Raw genomic sequence first — 14,873 nt, 5'->3', positions numbered from 1 at the left:
GTGCAGGGCACAGGCTCAGTGTATATTTAGAGGGGAATGTACAGTGTATTTTAAATGTATTTAAAGGTAAATTGCACTTACTTGGTTGTGTGTCCCAGGAGGGGGGAATCCATGGCTGTGCAGGCTGATGGATTCTCCCAGACCTTTTCCCCAAAAACGGAATACTTTCCCTTCCAGCCTCACACTTGAAAGTGGCATTGGAAGAGAGAGGAGAAGCTCAGCTTTGAAACAAGCTGAGTGGTTTTCTGGAGCTCCATGGAGATCACCCGTAGTGGCCAGGAAACCTTGACCGTGGATCTTGGCTGCCCAGCTCTGGAGCCCAAATCCAGGCTGCAGGCAGTGGGCTAGGTCCCGGGCAGGTTTCTGGAAGTCAGTTTAGGCGGGAAAACTTCCCCCAGCCTAGACTGAACGGCAGCGGGGCGTATCCTGATCCTCCAGGATGGGACAGACAAAGGAGAGTGACCACTCCCCACTCTCCATAGAGAACAATGTTAGCTGTGCATGTGACCAAGGCATGCACAGCCCATGGGTACACATTGATTGGTTGTACACCACAGGGCGGGCTTACCCCCTGTGGTAATGTGTATTGGAGTAGGATAAAAGGAGGGCAGTTGCCCCATGAAAATTGTAATTGTACCATCTTCATTCTGCTGGAACATCTTGCTGTATGCTGTTGCCCCTAGCAATAGGGAAGAGTCTTTTTTAAGGCTATTATTGAGCAAATAAACATAATCTGCCTCAAGAAGATTGCTTCATCTTGTGACCTACAGGATTATGCCAAACATAGGCCCGTCCTCCGGCTGTACAGGGAAGCACCTAACGTCTCCAAGTTCCGCCTTCCGCCAGCTAGCGGTAGAGGCCTAGCAAGTGGCTAGTGGGGATTCGTCAACACCACACAGGTGTGGTAAGGCAGCGTGTCGACACATACAGAGCAGAACCGTGGTTCCAAACGCCACGGCAGGTTAGGAGTTTGGTGGTGGCAGCATAAACCCGCCCACAGCGCAGTGGGTGGAGTCAGTAACAGGCGGTTACTGACGGTAAGCGGGAATCCCCTATGTGGTCAGGTCCCGTGTGACCTAACCTTCCATTCTGTGCGCTGGGGATGAGCCCGTCGCGAAAGCGGTGAGTGCTTTCGTACGAAAGGCGTCCGGTCACAGTCGGCGACTATCTAATCACAGCGCTGCAAAAAAACCCTAGCGAGCGATGAGGTCTGAACCCGCCCCAAGGTACCTATGTTATACGGGGTCCAAATGTTATATATTCAGCGGGTACATATATAATGTACAGTATACATTTTATACATAGAGCAGGTACCTACGTATGTAGGTGCTCATACTGTATAATGTAATGTATACATTTTACAGTATATACAGATCAGGAACCTAATGTATATAATCTGTCCATTTTCACTAATACATTCTTACTGATCCATTTTTGCTTTTCTGACGCAGCAAAAGCGAAAGTTGCGGCTCTATATTTCTAACACATTTAATCCTGCAAAGCCGGATGCTGAAGATTCGGATGGAAGCATTGCATCGTGGGAGTTACGTGTGGAGGGGAAGCTACTGGATGATGTAAGTAATATTCCACATACTATATCATTGCTTGTAGCGGTCATTGCTTGATGCGATCTGTGATCGATACACATCTGATGTAACCGCTAATGCCGCGCTGTGTGAACGCTCCATAGCGGCCGTGACACTAATGTCCTCCTGCTGTGTGAACGCTCCATAGCGGCTGTGACACTAATGTCCTCCTGCTGTGTGAACGCTCCATAGCGGCTGTGACACTGATGTCCTCCTGCTGTGTGAACGCTCCATAGCGGCTGTGACACTGATGTCCTCCTGCTGTGTGAACGCTCCATAGCAGCTGTGACACTGATGTCCTCCTGCTGTGTGAACGCTCCATAGCGGCTGTGACACTGATGTCCTCCTGCTGTGTGAACGCTCCATAGCGGCTGTGACACTAATGTCCTCCTGCTGTGTGAACGCTCCATAGCGGCTGTGACACTAATGTCCTCCTGCTGTATGAACGCTCCATAGCGGCTGTGACACTGATGTCCTCCTGCTCTGTGACCGCTCCATAGCGGCTGTGACACTAATGTCCTCCTGCTGTGTGAACGCTCCATAGCGGCTGTGACACTGATGTCCTCCTGCTGTGTGACCGCTCCATAGCGGCTGTGACACTGATTTCCTCCTGCTGTGTGAACGCTCCATAGCGGCTGTGACACTAATGTCCTCCTGCTGTGTGAACGCTCCATAGCGGCTGTGACACTAATGCCGGGCTGTGTGAACGCTCCATAGCGGCTGTGACACTAATGTCCTCCTGCTGTGTGAACGCTTCATAGCGGCTGTGACACTGATGTCCTCCTGCTGTGTGAACGCTCCATAGCGGCTGTGACACTAATGTCCTCCTGCTGTGTGAACGCTCCATAGCGGCTGTGACACTGATGTCATCCTGCTGTGTGAACGCTCCATAGCAGCTGTGACACTGATGTCCTCCTGCTGTGTGAGCGCTCCATAGCGGCTGTGACACTAATGTCCTCCTGCTGTGTGAACGCTCCATAGCGGCTGTGACACTAATGTCCTCCTGCTGTGTGAACGCTCCATAGCGGCTGTGACACTGATGTCCTCCTGCTGTGTGAACGCTCCATAGCGGCTGTGACACTGATGTCCTCCTGCTGTGTGAACGCTCCATAGCGGCTGTGACACTAATGTCCTCCTGCTGTGTGAACGCTCCATAGCGGCTGTGACACTAATGTCCTCCTGCTGTGTGAACGCTCCATAGCGGCTGTGACACTAATGTCCTCCTGCTGTGTGAACGCTCCATAGCGGCTGTGACACTAATGTCCTCCTGCTGTGTGAGCGCTCCATAGCGGCTGTGACACTGATGTCCTCCTGCTCTGTGACCGCTCCATAGCGGCTGTGACACTAATGTCCTTGTGACGACATGTGATGACACAGCTGGCGCGTCATGTCGCTCAGTGGTAAAAGACACGTGGTTACTTTCCTAGCCCTGGTCCTACACATGGACTTCACCAATTGCCAATATGTTATTAGTTATATGTTAGGCAATATTGTATTATATTGTATGATATTATTGTTACAAGGGTACAGAAATGTTTTCAATGTATATATATGAATGTATTGGTTATTCTGCTATAGTTTGTAAAATAATGTTTCCCCATGTGACGATCAGATAACCTATGTATTTGCTCTGTCTGGGAAGATACAGCCAGTCTCAGATGTCAGGCCATACACCCCCCTCATTCTTCCCCACACAATGGATTCCAGGCCACACAATCAGATTAAGTAAGGTTACTTTAGTTAACATCTATTGTGGCCTAGGGGACATGCCTGGGCATGTGAAAATAGGGTTGCTCTGAAACTGTCTGGGGGTGTCGCCTTATTGTAGAAAAGACAAAGGTTTGATAATAGCAAAGAGGGGACGTGAGACAGAAGGAGAGGGGTGGTCTTCTGTTTGCCGGCGGTCGGGCTCCCGGCGCTCAGTATACCGGCGCCGGGAGCCCGACAGCCGGCATACCGACAATTATTTTCCCTCGTGGGGGTCCACGACCCCCATGGAGGGAGAATAAAATAGTGTGGCGCGCGTAGCGCGCCACCGTGCCCGTAGCGTGGCGAGCGCAGCGAGCCCGCAAGGGGCTCATTTGCGCTCGCCAAGCTGTCGGTAAGCCGGCGGTCGGGCTCCCGGCGCCGGGATGCTGGTCGCCGGGAGCCCGACCGCCGGCCAGCCGTAGTGAACCCAAGGAGAGAGAGTGGCAGGAGACTGGCTAAGAAGTAATGTTCTGTCAGGAGCTCCAGGAGGGATTGTCGTGTAGAATTGGATCACAGAAGTGTGCTGAACTGGGTTATAACCTATTCTGTTCAATAAACCACTGTTGGTTTTTCATCTACCACCGTGACTGAGTGATTTTGAACCCAATATCTTCACAGTCCTCATGCTGTGTGAACGCTCCATAGTGGCTGTGACACTGATTTCCTCCTGCTGTGTGAACGCTCCATAGCGGCTGTGACACTAATGCGGGGCTGTGTGAACGCTCCATAGCGGCTGTGACACTAATGTCCTCCTGCTGTGTGAACGCTCCATAGCGGCTGTGACACTGATGTCCTCCTGCTGTGTGAACGCTCCACAGCGGCCGTGACACTAATGTCCTCCTGCTGTGTGAACGCTCCATAGCGGCTGTGACACTGATGTCCTCCTGCTGTGTGAACGCTCCATAGCAGCTGTGACACTAATGCCGGGCTGTGTGAACGCTCCATAGCGGCTGTGACACTGATGTCCTCCTGCTGTGTGAACGCTTCATAGCGGCTGTGACACTAATGCCGGGCTGTGTGAACGCTCCATAGCGGCTGTGACACTGATGTCCTCCTGCTGTGTGAACGCTCCATAGCGGCTGTGACACTAATGTCCTCCTGCTGTGTGAACGCTCCATAGCGGCTGTGACACTGATGTCCTCCTGCTGTGTGAACGCTCCATAGCAGCTGTGACACTGATGTCCTCCTGCTGTGTGAACGCTCCATAGCGGCTGTGACACTGATGTCCTCCTGCTGTGTGAACGCTCCATAGCGGCTGTGACACTGATGTCCTCCTGCTGTGTGAACGTTCCGTAGCGGCTGTGACACTGATGTCCTCCTGCTGTGTGAACGCTCCATAGCGGCTGTGACACTGATGTCCTCCTGCTGTGTGAACGCTCTATAGCGGCTGTGACACTAATGTCCTCCTGCTGTGTGAACGCTCCATAGCGGCTGTGACACTGATGTCCTCCTGCTGTGTGAACGCTCTATAGCGGCTGTGACACTAATGTCCTCCTGCTGTGTGAACGCTCCATAGCTGCCGTGACACTGATGTCCTCCTGCTGTGTGAACGCTCCATAGCGGCTGTGACACTGATGTCCTCCTGCTGTGTGAACGCTCCATAGCGGCTGTGACACTGATGTCCTCCTGCTGTGTGAACGCTCCATAGCGGCTGTGACACTAATGTCCTTCTGTGTAACCTGCTCAGTCTGCCTCCTCTTGTTACACATCTACACGTCTATGAGTATATACAGTGATAGTAATCTATAGGTGATTATATAGAATTTACCTGATGTCTCCGTTCTTAGCCCAGCAAGATGAAGCGAAAGTTCTCATCGTTCTTTAAGAGTTTAGTCATCGAGTTGGATAAAGACTTATATGGACCTGACAATCATCTGGTGGAGGTGGGTCTGATGGTGCGTGTAGCCGAACACGCGTGTGTCACGGGCTGCCTCTGTGATGCTAGGGGGACTCTGACTCACTATGTGATTGTTTGGGAGGGGGGGTGTATGTTCAGGTGGAGTGTCTCAGTGAATGTCGGGTGTGGGGGCCCTGTGTCTCAGGTGAGGAGGGCCCAGTGTCTATGTGAATGTTGGGTGTGGGGGCCCTGTGTCTCAGGTGAGGAGTGCCCAGTGTCTGTGTGAATGTTGGGTGTGGGGGCCGTGTGTCTCAGGTGAGGAGGGCCCAGTGTCTGTGTGAATGTTGGGTGGGGGGGCCCTGTGTCTCAGGTGAGCAGGGCCCTGTGTCTGTGTGAATGTTGGGTGGGGGGCCCTGTGTCTCAGGTGAGCAGGGCCCAGTGTCTGTGTGAATGTTGGGTGTGGGGGCCCTGTGTCTCAGGTGAGGAGGGCCCAGTGTCTGTGTGAATGTTGGGTGTGGGGGCCCTGTGTCTCAGGTGAGGAGGGCCCAGTGTCTGTGTGAATGTTGGGTGGGGGGCCCTGTGTCTCAGGTGAGCAGGGCCCTGTGTCTGTGTGAATGTTGGGTGGGGGGCCCTGTGTCTCAGGTGAGCAGGGTCCAGTGTCTGTGTGAATGTTGGGTGTGGGGGCCCTGTGTCTCAGGTGAGGATGGCCCAGTGTCTGTGTGAATGTTTGGTGTGGGGGCCCTGTGTCTCAGGTGAGGAGGGCCCAGTGTCTGTGTGAATGTTGGGTGTGGGGGCCCTGTGTCTCAGGTGAGGAGGGCCCAGTGGCTGTGTGAATGTTGGGTGTGGGGGCCCTGTGTCTCAGGTGAGGAGGGCCCAGTGTCTGTGTGAATGTTGGGTGTGGGGGCCCTGTGTCTCAGGTGAGAAGGGCCCAGTGTCTGTGTGAATGTTGGGTGTGGGGGCCTTGTGTCTCAGGTGAGGAGGGCCCAGTGTCTGTGTGAATGTTGGGTGTGGGGGCCCTGTGTCTCAGGTGAGGAGGGCCCAGTGTCTGTGTGAATGTTGGGTGTGGGGGCCCTGTGTCTCAGGTGAGAAGGGCCCAGTGTCTGTGTGAATGTTGGGTGTGGGGGCCTTGTGTCTCAGGTGAGGAGGGCCCAGTGTCTGTGTGAATGTTGGGTGTGGGGGCTCTGTATCTCAGGTGAGGAGGGCCCAGTGTCTGTGTGAATGTTGGGTGTGGGGGCTCTGTGTCTCAGGTGAGGAGGGCCCCTGTGTCTGTGTGAATGTTGGGTGTGGGGATCCTGTGTCTCAGGTGAGGAGGGCCCAGTGTCTGTGTGAATGTTGGGTGTGGGGGCCCTGTGTCTCAGGTGAGGAGGGCCCAGTGTCTGTGTGAATGTTGGGTGTGGGGGCTCAGTGTCTCAGGTGAGGAGGGCCCAGTGTCTGTGTGAATGTTGGGTGTGAGGGCTCTGTGTCTCAGGTGAGGAGGGCCCCTGTGTCTGTGTGATTGTTGGGTGTGGGGGTCCTGTGTCTTAGGTGAGGAGGGCCCAGTGTCTGTGTGAATGTTGGGTGTGGGGGCCCTGTGTCTCAGGTGAGGAGGGCCCAGTGTCTGTGTGAATGTTAGGTGGGGGGCCCCTGTATCTGTATGAATGTTGGGTGTGGGGGCCCTGTGTCTCAGGTGAGGAGGGCCCGGTGTCTGTGTGAATGTTGGGTGTGGGGGCCCTGTGTCTCAGGTGAGGAGGGCCCGGTGTCTGTGTGAATGTTGGGTGTGGGGGCCCTGTGTCTCAGGTGAGGAGGGCCCGGTGTCTGTGTGAATGTTGGGTGTGGGGGCCCTGTGTCTCAGGTGAGGAGGGCCCAGTGTCTGTGTGAATGTTGGGTGTGGGGGCCCTGTGTCTCAGGTGAGGAGGGCCCGGTGTCTGTGTGGATTTGGGTGTGGGGGCCCTGTGTCTCAGGTGAGGAGGGCCCAGTGTCTGTGTGAATGTTGTGTGTGGGGGCCCTGTGTCTCAGGTGAAGAGGGCCCGGTGTCTGCGTGAATGTTGGGTGGGGGGGGGGCCTGTGTCGCAGGTGAGCAGGGCCCCTGTGTCTGTGTGAATGTTGGGTGGGGGCCCCTGTTGTGTGAAAGGTATGTCTGTCTGTGTGTGCTGCTCTCAGCTTATGGTCTCCCCCTCTCAGTGGCACAGGACTCCAAGTACGCAAGAGACTGATGGGTTTCAGGTGAAGCGACCAGGAGATGTTAGCGTGCGCTGTACCTTACTGCTGATGCTGGACTACCAGGTGACCACTACACCGTACTGCAATACACACCACTTCTCCACCGTGCTGCATCACTACATCGCACAGTACATCGTACTGTAATACACGACACTACTCCACTGTACTGTAATACACACCACTGCTCCACCGTGCTGCATTACTACATCACACACCACACCGTACTGTAATACACACCACTACATCACATACCACACCGTACTGTAATACACACCACTACATCACATACCACACCGTACTGTAATACACACCACTACATCACACACTACACCGTACTGTAATACACACCACTACATCACACACTACACCGTACTGTAATACACACCACTACATCACACACTACACCGTACTATAATACACACCACTACATCACACACTGCACCGTACTGTAATACACACCACTACATCACACACTGCACCGTACTGTAATACACACCACTACATCACACACTACACCGTACTGTAATACACACCACTACATCACACACTACACCGTACTATAATACACACCACTATATCACACACTGCACCGTACTGTAATACACACCACTACATCACATACCACACCGTACTGTAATACACACCACTACATCACACACCACACCGTACTGCAATACACACCACTACATCACACACTACACCGTACTGTAATACACACCACTACATCACACACTACACCGTACTGTAATACACACCACTACATCACACACTACACCGTACTATAATACACACCACTACATCACACACTGCACCGTACTGTAATACACACCACTATATCACACACTGCACCGTACTGTAATACACACCACTACATCACACACCACACCGTACTGCAATACACACCACTACATCACACACTACACCGTACTATAATACACACCACTACACTACACCATACTGTAATACACCACAGTGTCACACTCTCACTGCTGTACTGTAATACACACCACTACACCGTACTGTAATACACACCACTACATCACACACTACACCGTACTGCAATACACACCACTACATCACACACTACACCGTACTGTAATACACACCACTACATCACACACTACACCGTACTGTAATACACACCACTACATCACACACTACACCGTACTATAATACACACCACTACATCACACACTGCACCGTACTGTAATACACACCACTATATCACACACTGCACCGTACTGTAATACACACCACTACATCACATACCACACCGTACTGTAATACACACCACTACATCACACACCACACCGTACTGCAATACACACCACTACATCACACACTACACCGTACTGTAATACACACCACTACATCACACACTACACCGTACTGTAATACACACCACTACATCACACACTACACCGTACTATAATACACACCACTACATCACACACTGCACCGTACTGTAATACACACCACTATATCACACACTGCACCGTACTGTAATACACACCACTACATCACACACCACACCGTACTGCAATACACACCACTACATCACACACTACACCGTACTATAATACACACCACTACACTACACCATACTGTAATACACCACAGTGTCACACTCTCACTGCTGTACTGTAATACACACCACTACACCGTACTGTAATACACACCACTACATCACACACTACACCGTACTGCAATACACACCACTACATCACACACTACACCGTACTGTAATACACGACACTACTCCACTGTACTGTAATACACACCACTGCTCCACCGTGCTGCATTACTACATCACACACCACACCGTACTGTAATACACACCACTACATCACATACCACACCGTACTGTAATACACACCACTACATCACACACCACACCGTACTGCAATACACACCACTACATCACACACTACACCGTACTGTAATACACACCACTACATCACACACTACACCGTACTGTAATACACACCACTACATCACACACTACACCGTACTATAATACACACCACTACATCACACACTGCACCGTACTGTAATACACACCACTACATCACACACTGCACCGTACTGTAATACACACCACTACATCACACACCACACCGTACTGCAATACACACCACTACATCACACACTACACCGTACTATAATACACACCACTACACTACACCATACTGTAATACACCACAGTGTCACACTCTCACTGCTGTACTGTAATACACACCACTACACCGTACTGTAATACACACCACTACATCACACACTACACCGTACTGTAATACACACCACTACATCACACACTACACCGTACTATAATACACACCACTACACTACACCATACTGTAATACACACCACTACATCACACACTACACCGTACTGTAATACACACCACTACATCACACACTACACCGTACTATAATACACACCACTACACTACACCATACTCTAATACACCACAGTGTCACACTCTCACTGCTGTACTGTAATACACACCACTACACTACACCATACTGTAATACACCACAGTGTCACACTCTCACTGCTGTACTGTAATACACACCACTACACTACACCATACTGTAATACACACCACTACATCACACACTACACCATACTGTAATACACACCACTACATCACACACTACACCGTACTATAATACACACCACTACATCACACACTACACCGTACTATAATACACACCACTACACTACACCATACTGTAATACACACCACTACACTACACCATACTGTAATACACCATGGTGTCACACTCTCACTGCCGTACTGTAATACACACCACTACATCACACACTACACCGTACTATAATACACACCACTACATCACACACTGCACCGTACTGTAATACACACCACTACATCACACACTACACCGTACTGTAATACACACCACTACACTACACCATACTGTAATACACCACAGTGTCACACTCTCACTGCTGTACTGTAATACACACCACTACATCACACACTACACCGTACTGTAATACACACCACTACATCACACACTACACCGTACTATAATACACACCACTACATCACACACTACACCGTACTGTAATACACACCACTACATCACACACTGCACCGTACTGTAATACACACCACTACACTACACCATACTGTAATACACCACAGTGTCACACTCTCACTGCTGTACTGTAATACACACCACTACATCACACACTACACCGTACTGTAATACACACCACTACATAACACACTACACCGTACTATAATACACACCACTACATCACACACTACACCGTACTGTAATACACACCACTACATCACACACTGCACCGTACTGTAATACACACCACTACACTACACCATACTGTAATACACCACAGTGTCACACTCTCACTGCTGTACTGTAATACACACCACTACATCACACACTTCACCGTACTGTAATACACACCACTACATCACACACTACACCGTACTATAATACACACCACTACATCACACACTACACCGTACTGTAATACACACCACTACATCACACACTGCACCGTACTGTAATACACACCACTACACTACACCATACTGTAATACACCACAGTGTCACACTCTCACTGCTGTACTGTAATACACACCACTACATCACACACTACACCGTACTATAATACACACCACTACATCACACACTACACCGTACTGTAATACACACCACTACATCACACACTGCACCGTACTGTAATACACACCACTACATCACACACTACACCGTACTGTAATACACACCACTACATCACACACTACACCGTACTGTAATACACACCACTACATCACACACCACACCGTACTGCAATACACACCACTACATCACACACTACACCGTACTATAATACACACCACTACACCGTACTGTAATACACCACAGTGTCACACTCTCACTGCTGTACTGTAATACACACCACTACACTACACCATACTGTAATACACACCACTACACTACACCATACTGTAATACACACCACTACACTACACCATACTGTAATACACACCACTACACTACACCATACTGTAATACACACCACTACACTACACCGTACTGTAATACACCACAGTGTCACACTCTCACTGCTGTACTGTAATACACACCACTACACTACACCATACTGTAATACACACCACTACACTACACCGTACTATAATACACACCACTACACTACACCGTACTGTAATACACACCACTACATCACACACTACACCGTACTGCAATACACACCACTACACTACACCGTACTATAATACACACCACTACACTACACCATACTGTAATACACCACAGTGTCACACTCTCACTGCTGAGTCACCTCCCGTCTTATTACTCGGAGAAGTTCCTTATATCCCTGTTGCTTCCCTGTCACGTTTGTCTTTTCCGCAGCCCCCACAGTTTAAACTGGACCCTCGTCTCGCCCGTCTCCTGGGAATTCACACCCAGACACGGGCGGTGATTATCCAGGCGCTCTGGCAATATATAAAGACAAATAAGCTTCAGGATTGTCACGACAAGGAGTATATCAGCGGGGACAAGTACTTCCAGCAGGTGAGCTGTGTGCGACACCAGTATATACTGCCGCTACCACAGGTATACAGCGTGCCCCCATTATATACTGCCGCTACCACAGGTATACAGCGTGCCCCCATTATATACTGCCGCTACCACAGGTATACAGCGTGCCCCCATTATATACTGCCGCTACCACAGGTATACAGCGTGCCCCCATTATATACTGCCGCTACCACAGGTATACAGCGTGCCCCCATTATATACTGCCGCTACCACAGGTATACAGCGTGCCCCCATTATATACTGCCGCTACCACAGGTATACAGTGTGCCCCCATTATATACTGCCGCTACCACAGGTATACAGCGTGCCCCCATTATATACTGCCGCTACCACAGGTATACAGCGTGCCCCCATTATATACTGCCGCTACCACAGGTATACAGCGTGCCCCCATTATATACTGCCGCTACCACAGGTATACAGTGTGCCCCCATTATATACTGCCGCTACCACAGGTATACAGCGTGCCCCCATTATATACTGCCGCTACCACAGGTATACAGCATGCCCCCATTATATACTGCCGCTACCACAGGTATACAGCGTGCCCCCATTATATACTGCCGCTACCACATGTATACAGCGTGCCCCCATTATATACTGCAGCTACCACAGGTATACAGCGTGCCCCCATTATATACTGCCGCTACCACAGGTATACAGCGTGCCCCCATTATATACTGCCGCAACCACAGGTATACAGCGTGCCCCCATTATATACTGCCGCTACCACAGGTATACAGCGTGCCCCCATTATATACTGCCGCTACCACAGGTATACAGTGTGCCCCCATTATATACTGCAGCTACCACTGGTATACAGTGTGCCCCCATTATATACTGCCGCTACCACAGGTATACAGCGTGCCCCCATTATATACTGCCGCTACCACATGTATACAGCGTTCCCCCAGTATATACTGCCGCTACCACAGGTATACAGCGTGCCCCCATTATATACTGCCGCTACCACAGGTATACAGTGTGCCCCCATTATATACTGCCGCTACCACAGGTATACAGCGTGCCCCCATTATATACTGCAGCTACCACAGGTATACAGCGTGCCCCCATTATATACTGCCGCTACCACATGTATACAGCGTGCCCCCATTATATACTGCCGCTACCACATGTATACAGCGTGCCCCCATTATATACTGCAGCTACCACAGGTATACAGCGTGCCCCCATTATATACTGCCGCTACCACATGTATACAGCGTGCCCCCATTATATACTGCAGCTACCACAGGTATACAGCGTGCCCCCATTATATACTGCCGCTACCACAGGTATACAGCGTGCCCCCATTATATACTGCCGCTACCACATGTATACAGCGTGCCCCCATTATATACTGCCGCTACCACAGGTATACAGCGTGCCCCCATTATATACTGCCGCTACCACAGGTATACAGCGTGCCCCCATTATATACTGCCGCTACCACATGTATACAGCGTGCCCCCATTATATACTGCCGCTACCACAGGTATACAGCGTGCCGCCATTATATACTGCCGCTACCACAAGTATACAGTGTGCCCCCATTATATACTGCCGCTACCACAGGTATACAGCGTGCCCCCATTATATACTGCAGCTACCACTAGTATACAGCGTGCCCCCATTATATACTGCAGCTACCACAGGTATACAGCGTGCCCCCATTATATACTGCCGCTACCACAGGTATACAGCGTGCCCCCATTATATACTGCCGCTACCACAGGTATACAGCGTGACATCTATGGATTGCAGGTGTGACTTTGCACGTATACAGACTGGCTGCATGGCGCTGATTATGGTGAGATTAGCGGCAGATGCAATGGCTACATCTGTATATGAAGGTGACAGCCGTTATCCGCAGTACGCTGCAGGGGATTTCCTCCAGAACATCAGATATAAGCGTGCATGAGACTGAGCCGGGGATAAGGCGGGTGTAGGTACAGTATGCAGGTAACAGGGTGATGCATTGCTACAATGTGCTCTGACACCCCCAGACTGGAGACAATGACGCAGATTATGTACTATTACCAGTCCCTGATACACGCAGCAATAACCAGTCCCTGATACATGCAGTAATAACCAGTCCCTGATACATGCAGCAATAACCAGTCCCTGATACATGCAGTAATAACCAGTCCCTGATACATGCAGTAATAACCAGTCCCTGATACATGCAGTAATAACCAGTCCCTGATACATGCAGTAATAACCAGTCCCTGATACATGCAGTAATAACCAGTCCCTGATACATGCAGTAATAACCAGTCCCTGATACATGCAGCAATAACCAGTCCCTGATACATGCAGTAATAACCAGTCCCTGATACATGCAGTAATAACCAGTCCCTGATACATGCAGTAATAACCAGTCCCTGATACATGCAGTAATAACCAGTCCCGGATAGATGCAGTAATAACCAGTCCCTGATACATGCAGTAATAACCAGTCCCTGATACATGCAGTAATAACCAGTCCCGGATACATGCAGTAATAACCAGTCCCTGATAAATGCAGTAATAACCAGTCCCGGATACATGCAGCAATAACCAGTCCCGGATACATGCAGTAATAACCAGTCCCTGATACATGCAGTAATGACCAGTCCCTGATACATGCAGTAATGACCAGTCCCTGATACATGCAGTAATAACCAGTCCCTGATACATGCAGTAATAACCAGTCCCGATACATGCAGTAATAACCAGTCCCTGATACACGCAGCAATAACCAGTCCCTGATACATGCAGCAATAACCAGTCCCTGATACACGCAGCAATAACCAGTCCCTGATACATACAGTAATAACCAGTCCCTGATACACGCAGTAATAACCAGTCCCTGATACACGCAGTAATAACCAGTCCCTGAT

General features: G+C 50.2%; 1 protein-coding gene across 1 annotated transcript in view; it reads left to right on the top strand.

Annotated features, from left to right (window-relative positions):
- Positions 1–14,873, top strand: part of SMARCD3 (SWI/SNF related, matrix associated, actin dependent regulator of chromatin, subfamily d, member 3) — a 148,517-nt gene that overhangs the window by 56,220 nt on the left and 77,424 nt on the right. Inside the window, exons 5-8 of the mRNA XM_063950708.1 lie at positions 1,452–1,574; positions 5,123–5,218; positions 7,333–7,434; positions 11,803–11,964. Of these exons, the coding sequence (XP_063806778.1) occupies positions 1,452–1,574; positions 5,123–5,218; positions 7,333–7,434; positions 11,803–11,964 (483 nt within the window). The remainder of the gene's footprint in view (positions 1–1,451; positions 1,575–5,122; positions 5,219–7,332; positions 7,435–11,802; positions 11,965–14,873) is intronic.

This window comes from Pseudophryne corroboree, unplaced genomic scaffold (assembly GCF_028390025.1).
Source record: "Pseudophryne corroboree isolate aPseCor3 unplaced genomic scaffold, aPseCor3.hap2 scaffold_1185, whole genome shotgun sequence".
NCBI lineage: Eukaryota > Metazoa > Chordata > Amphibia > Anura > Myobatrachidae > Pseudophryne > Pseudophryne corroboree.
This window is presented reverse-complemented; position numbering and strand designations above follow the sequence as displayed.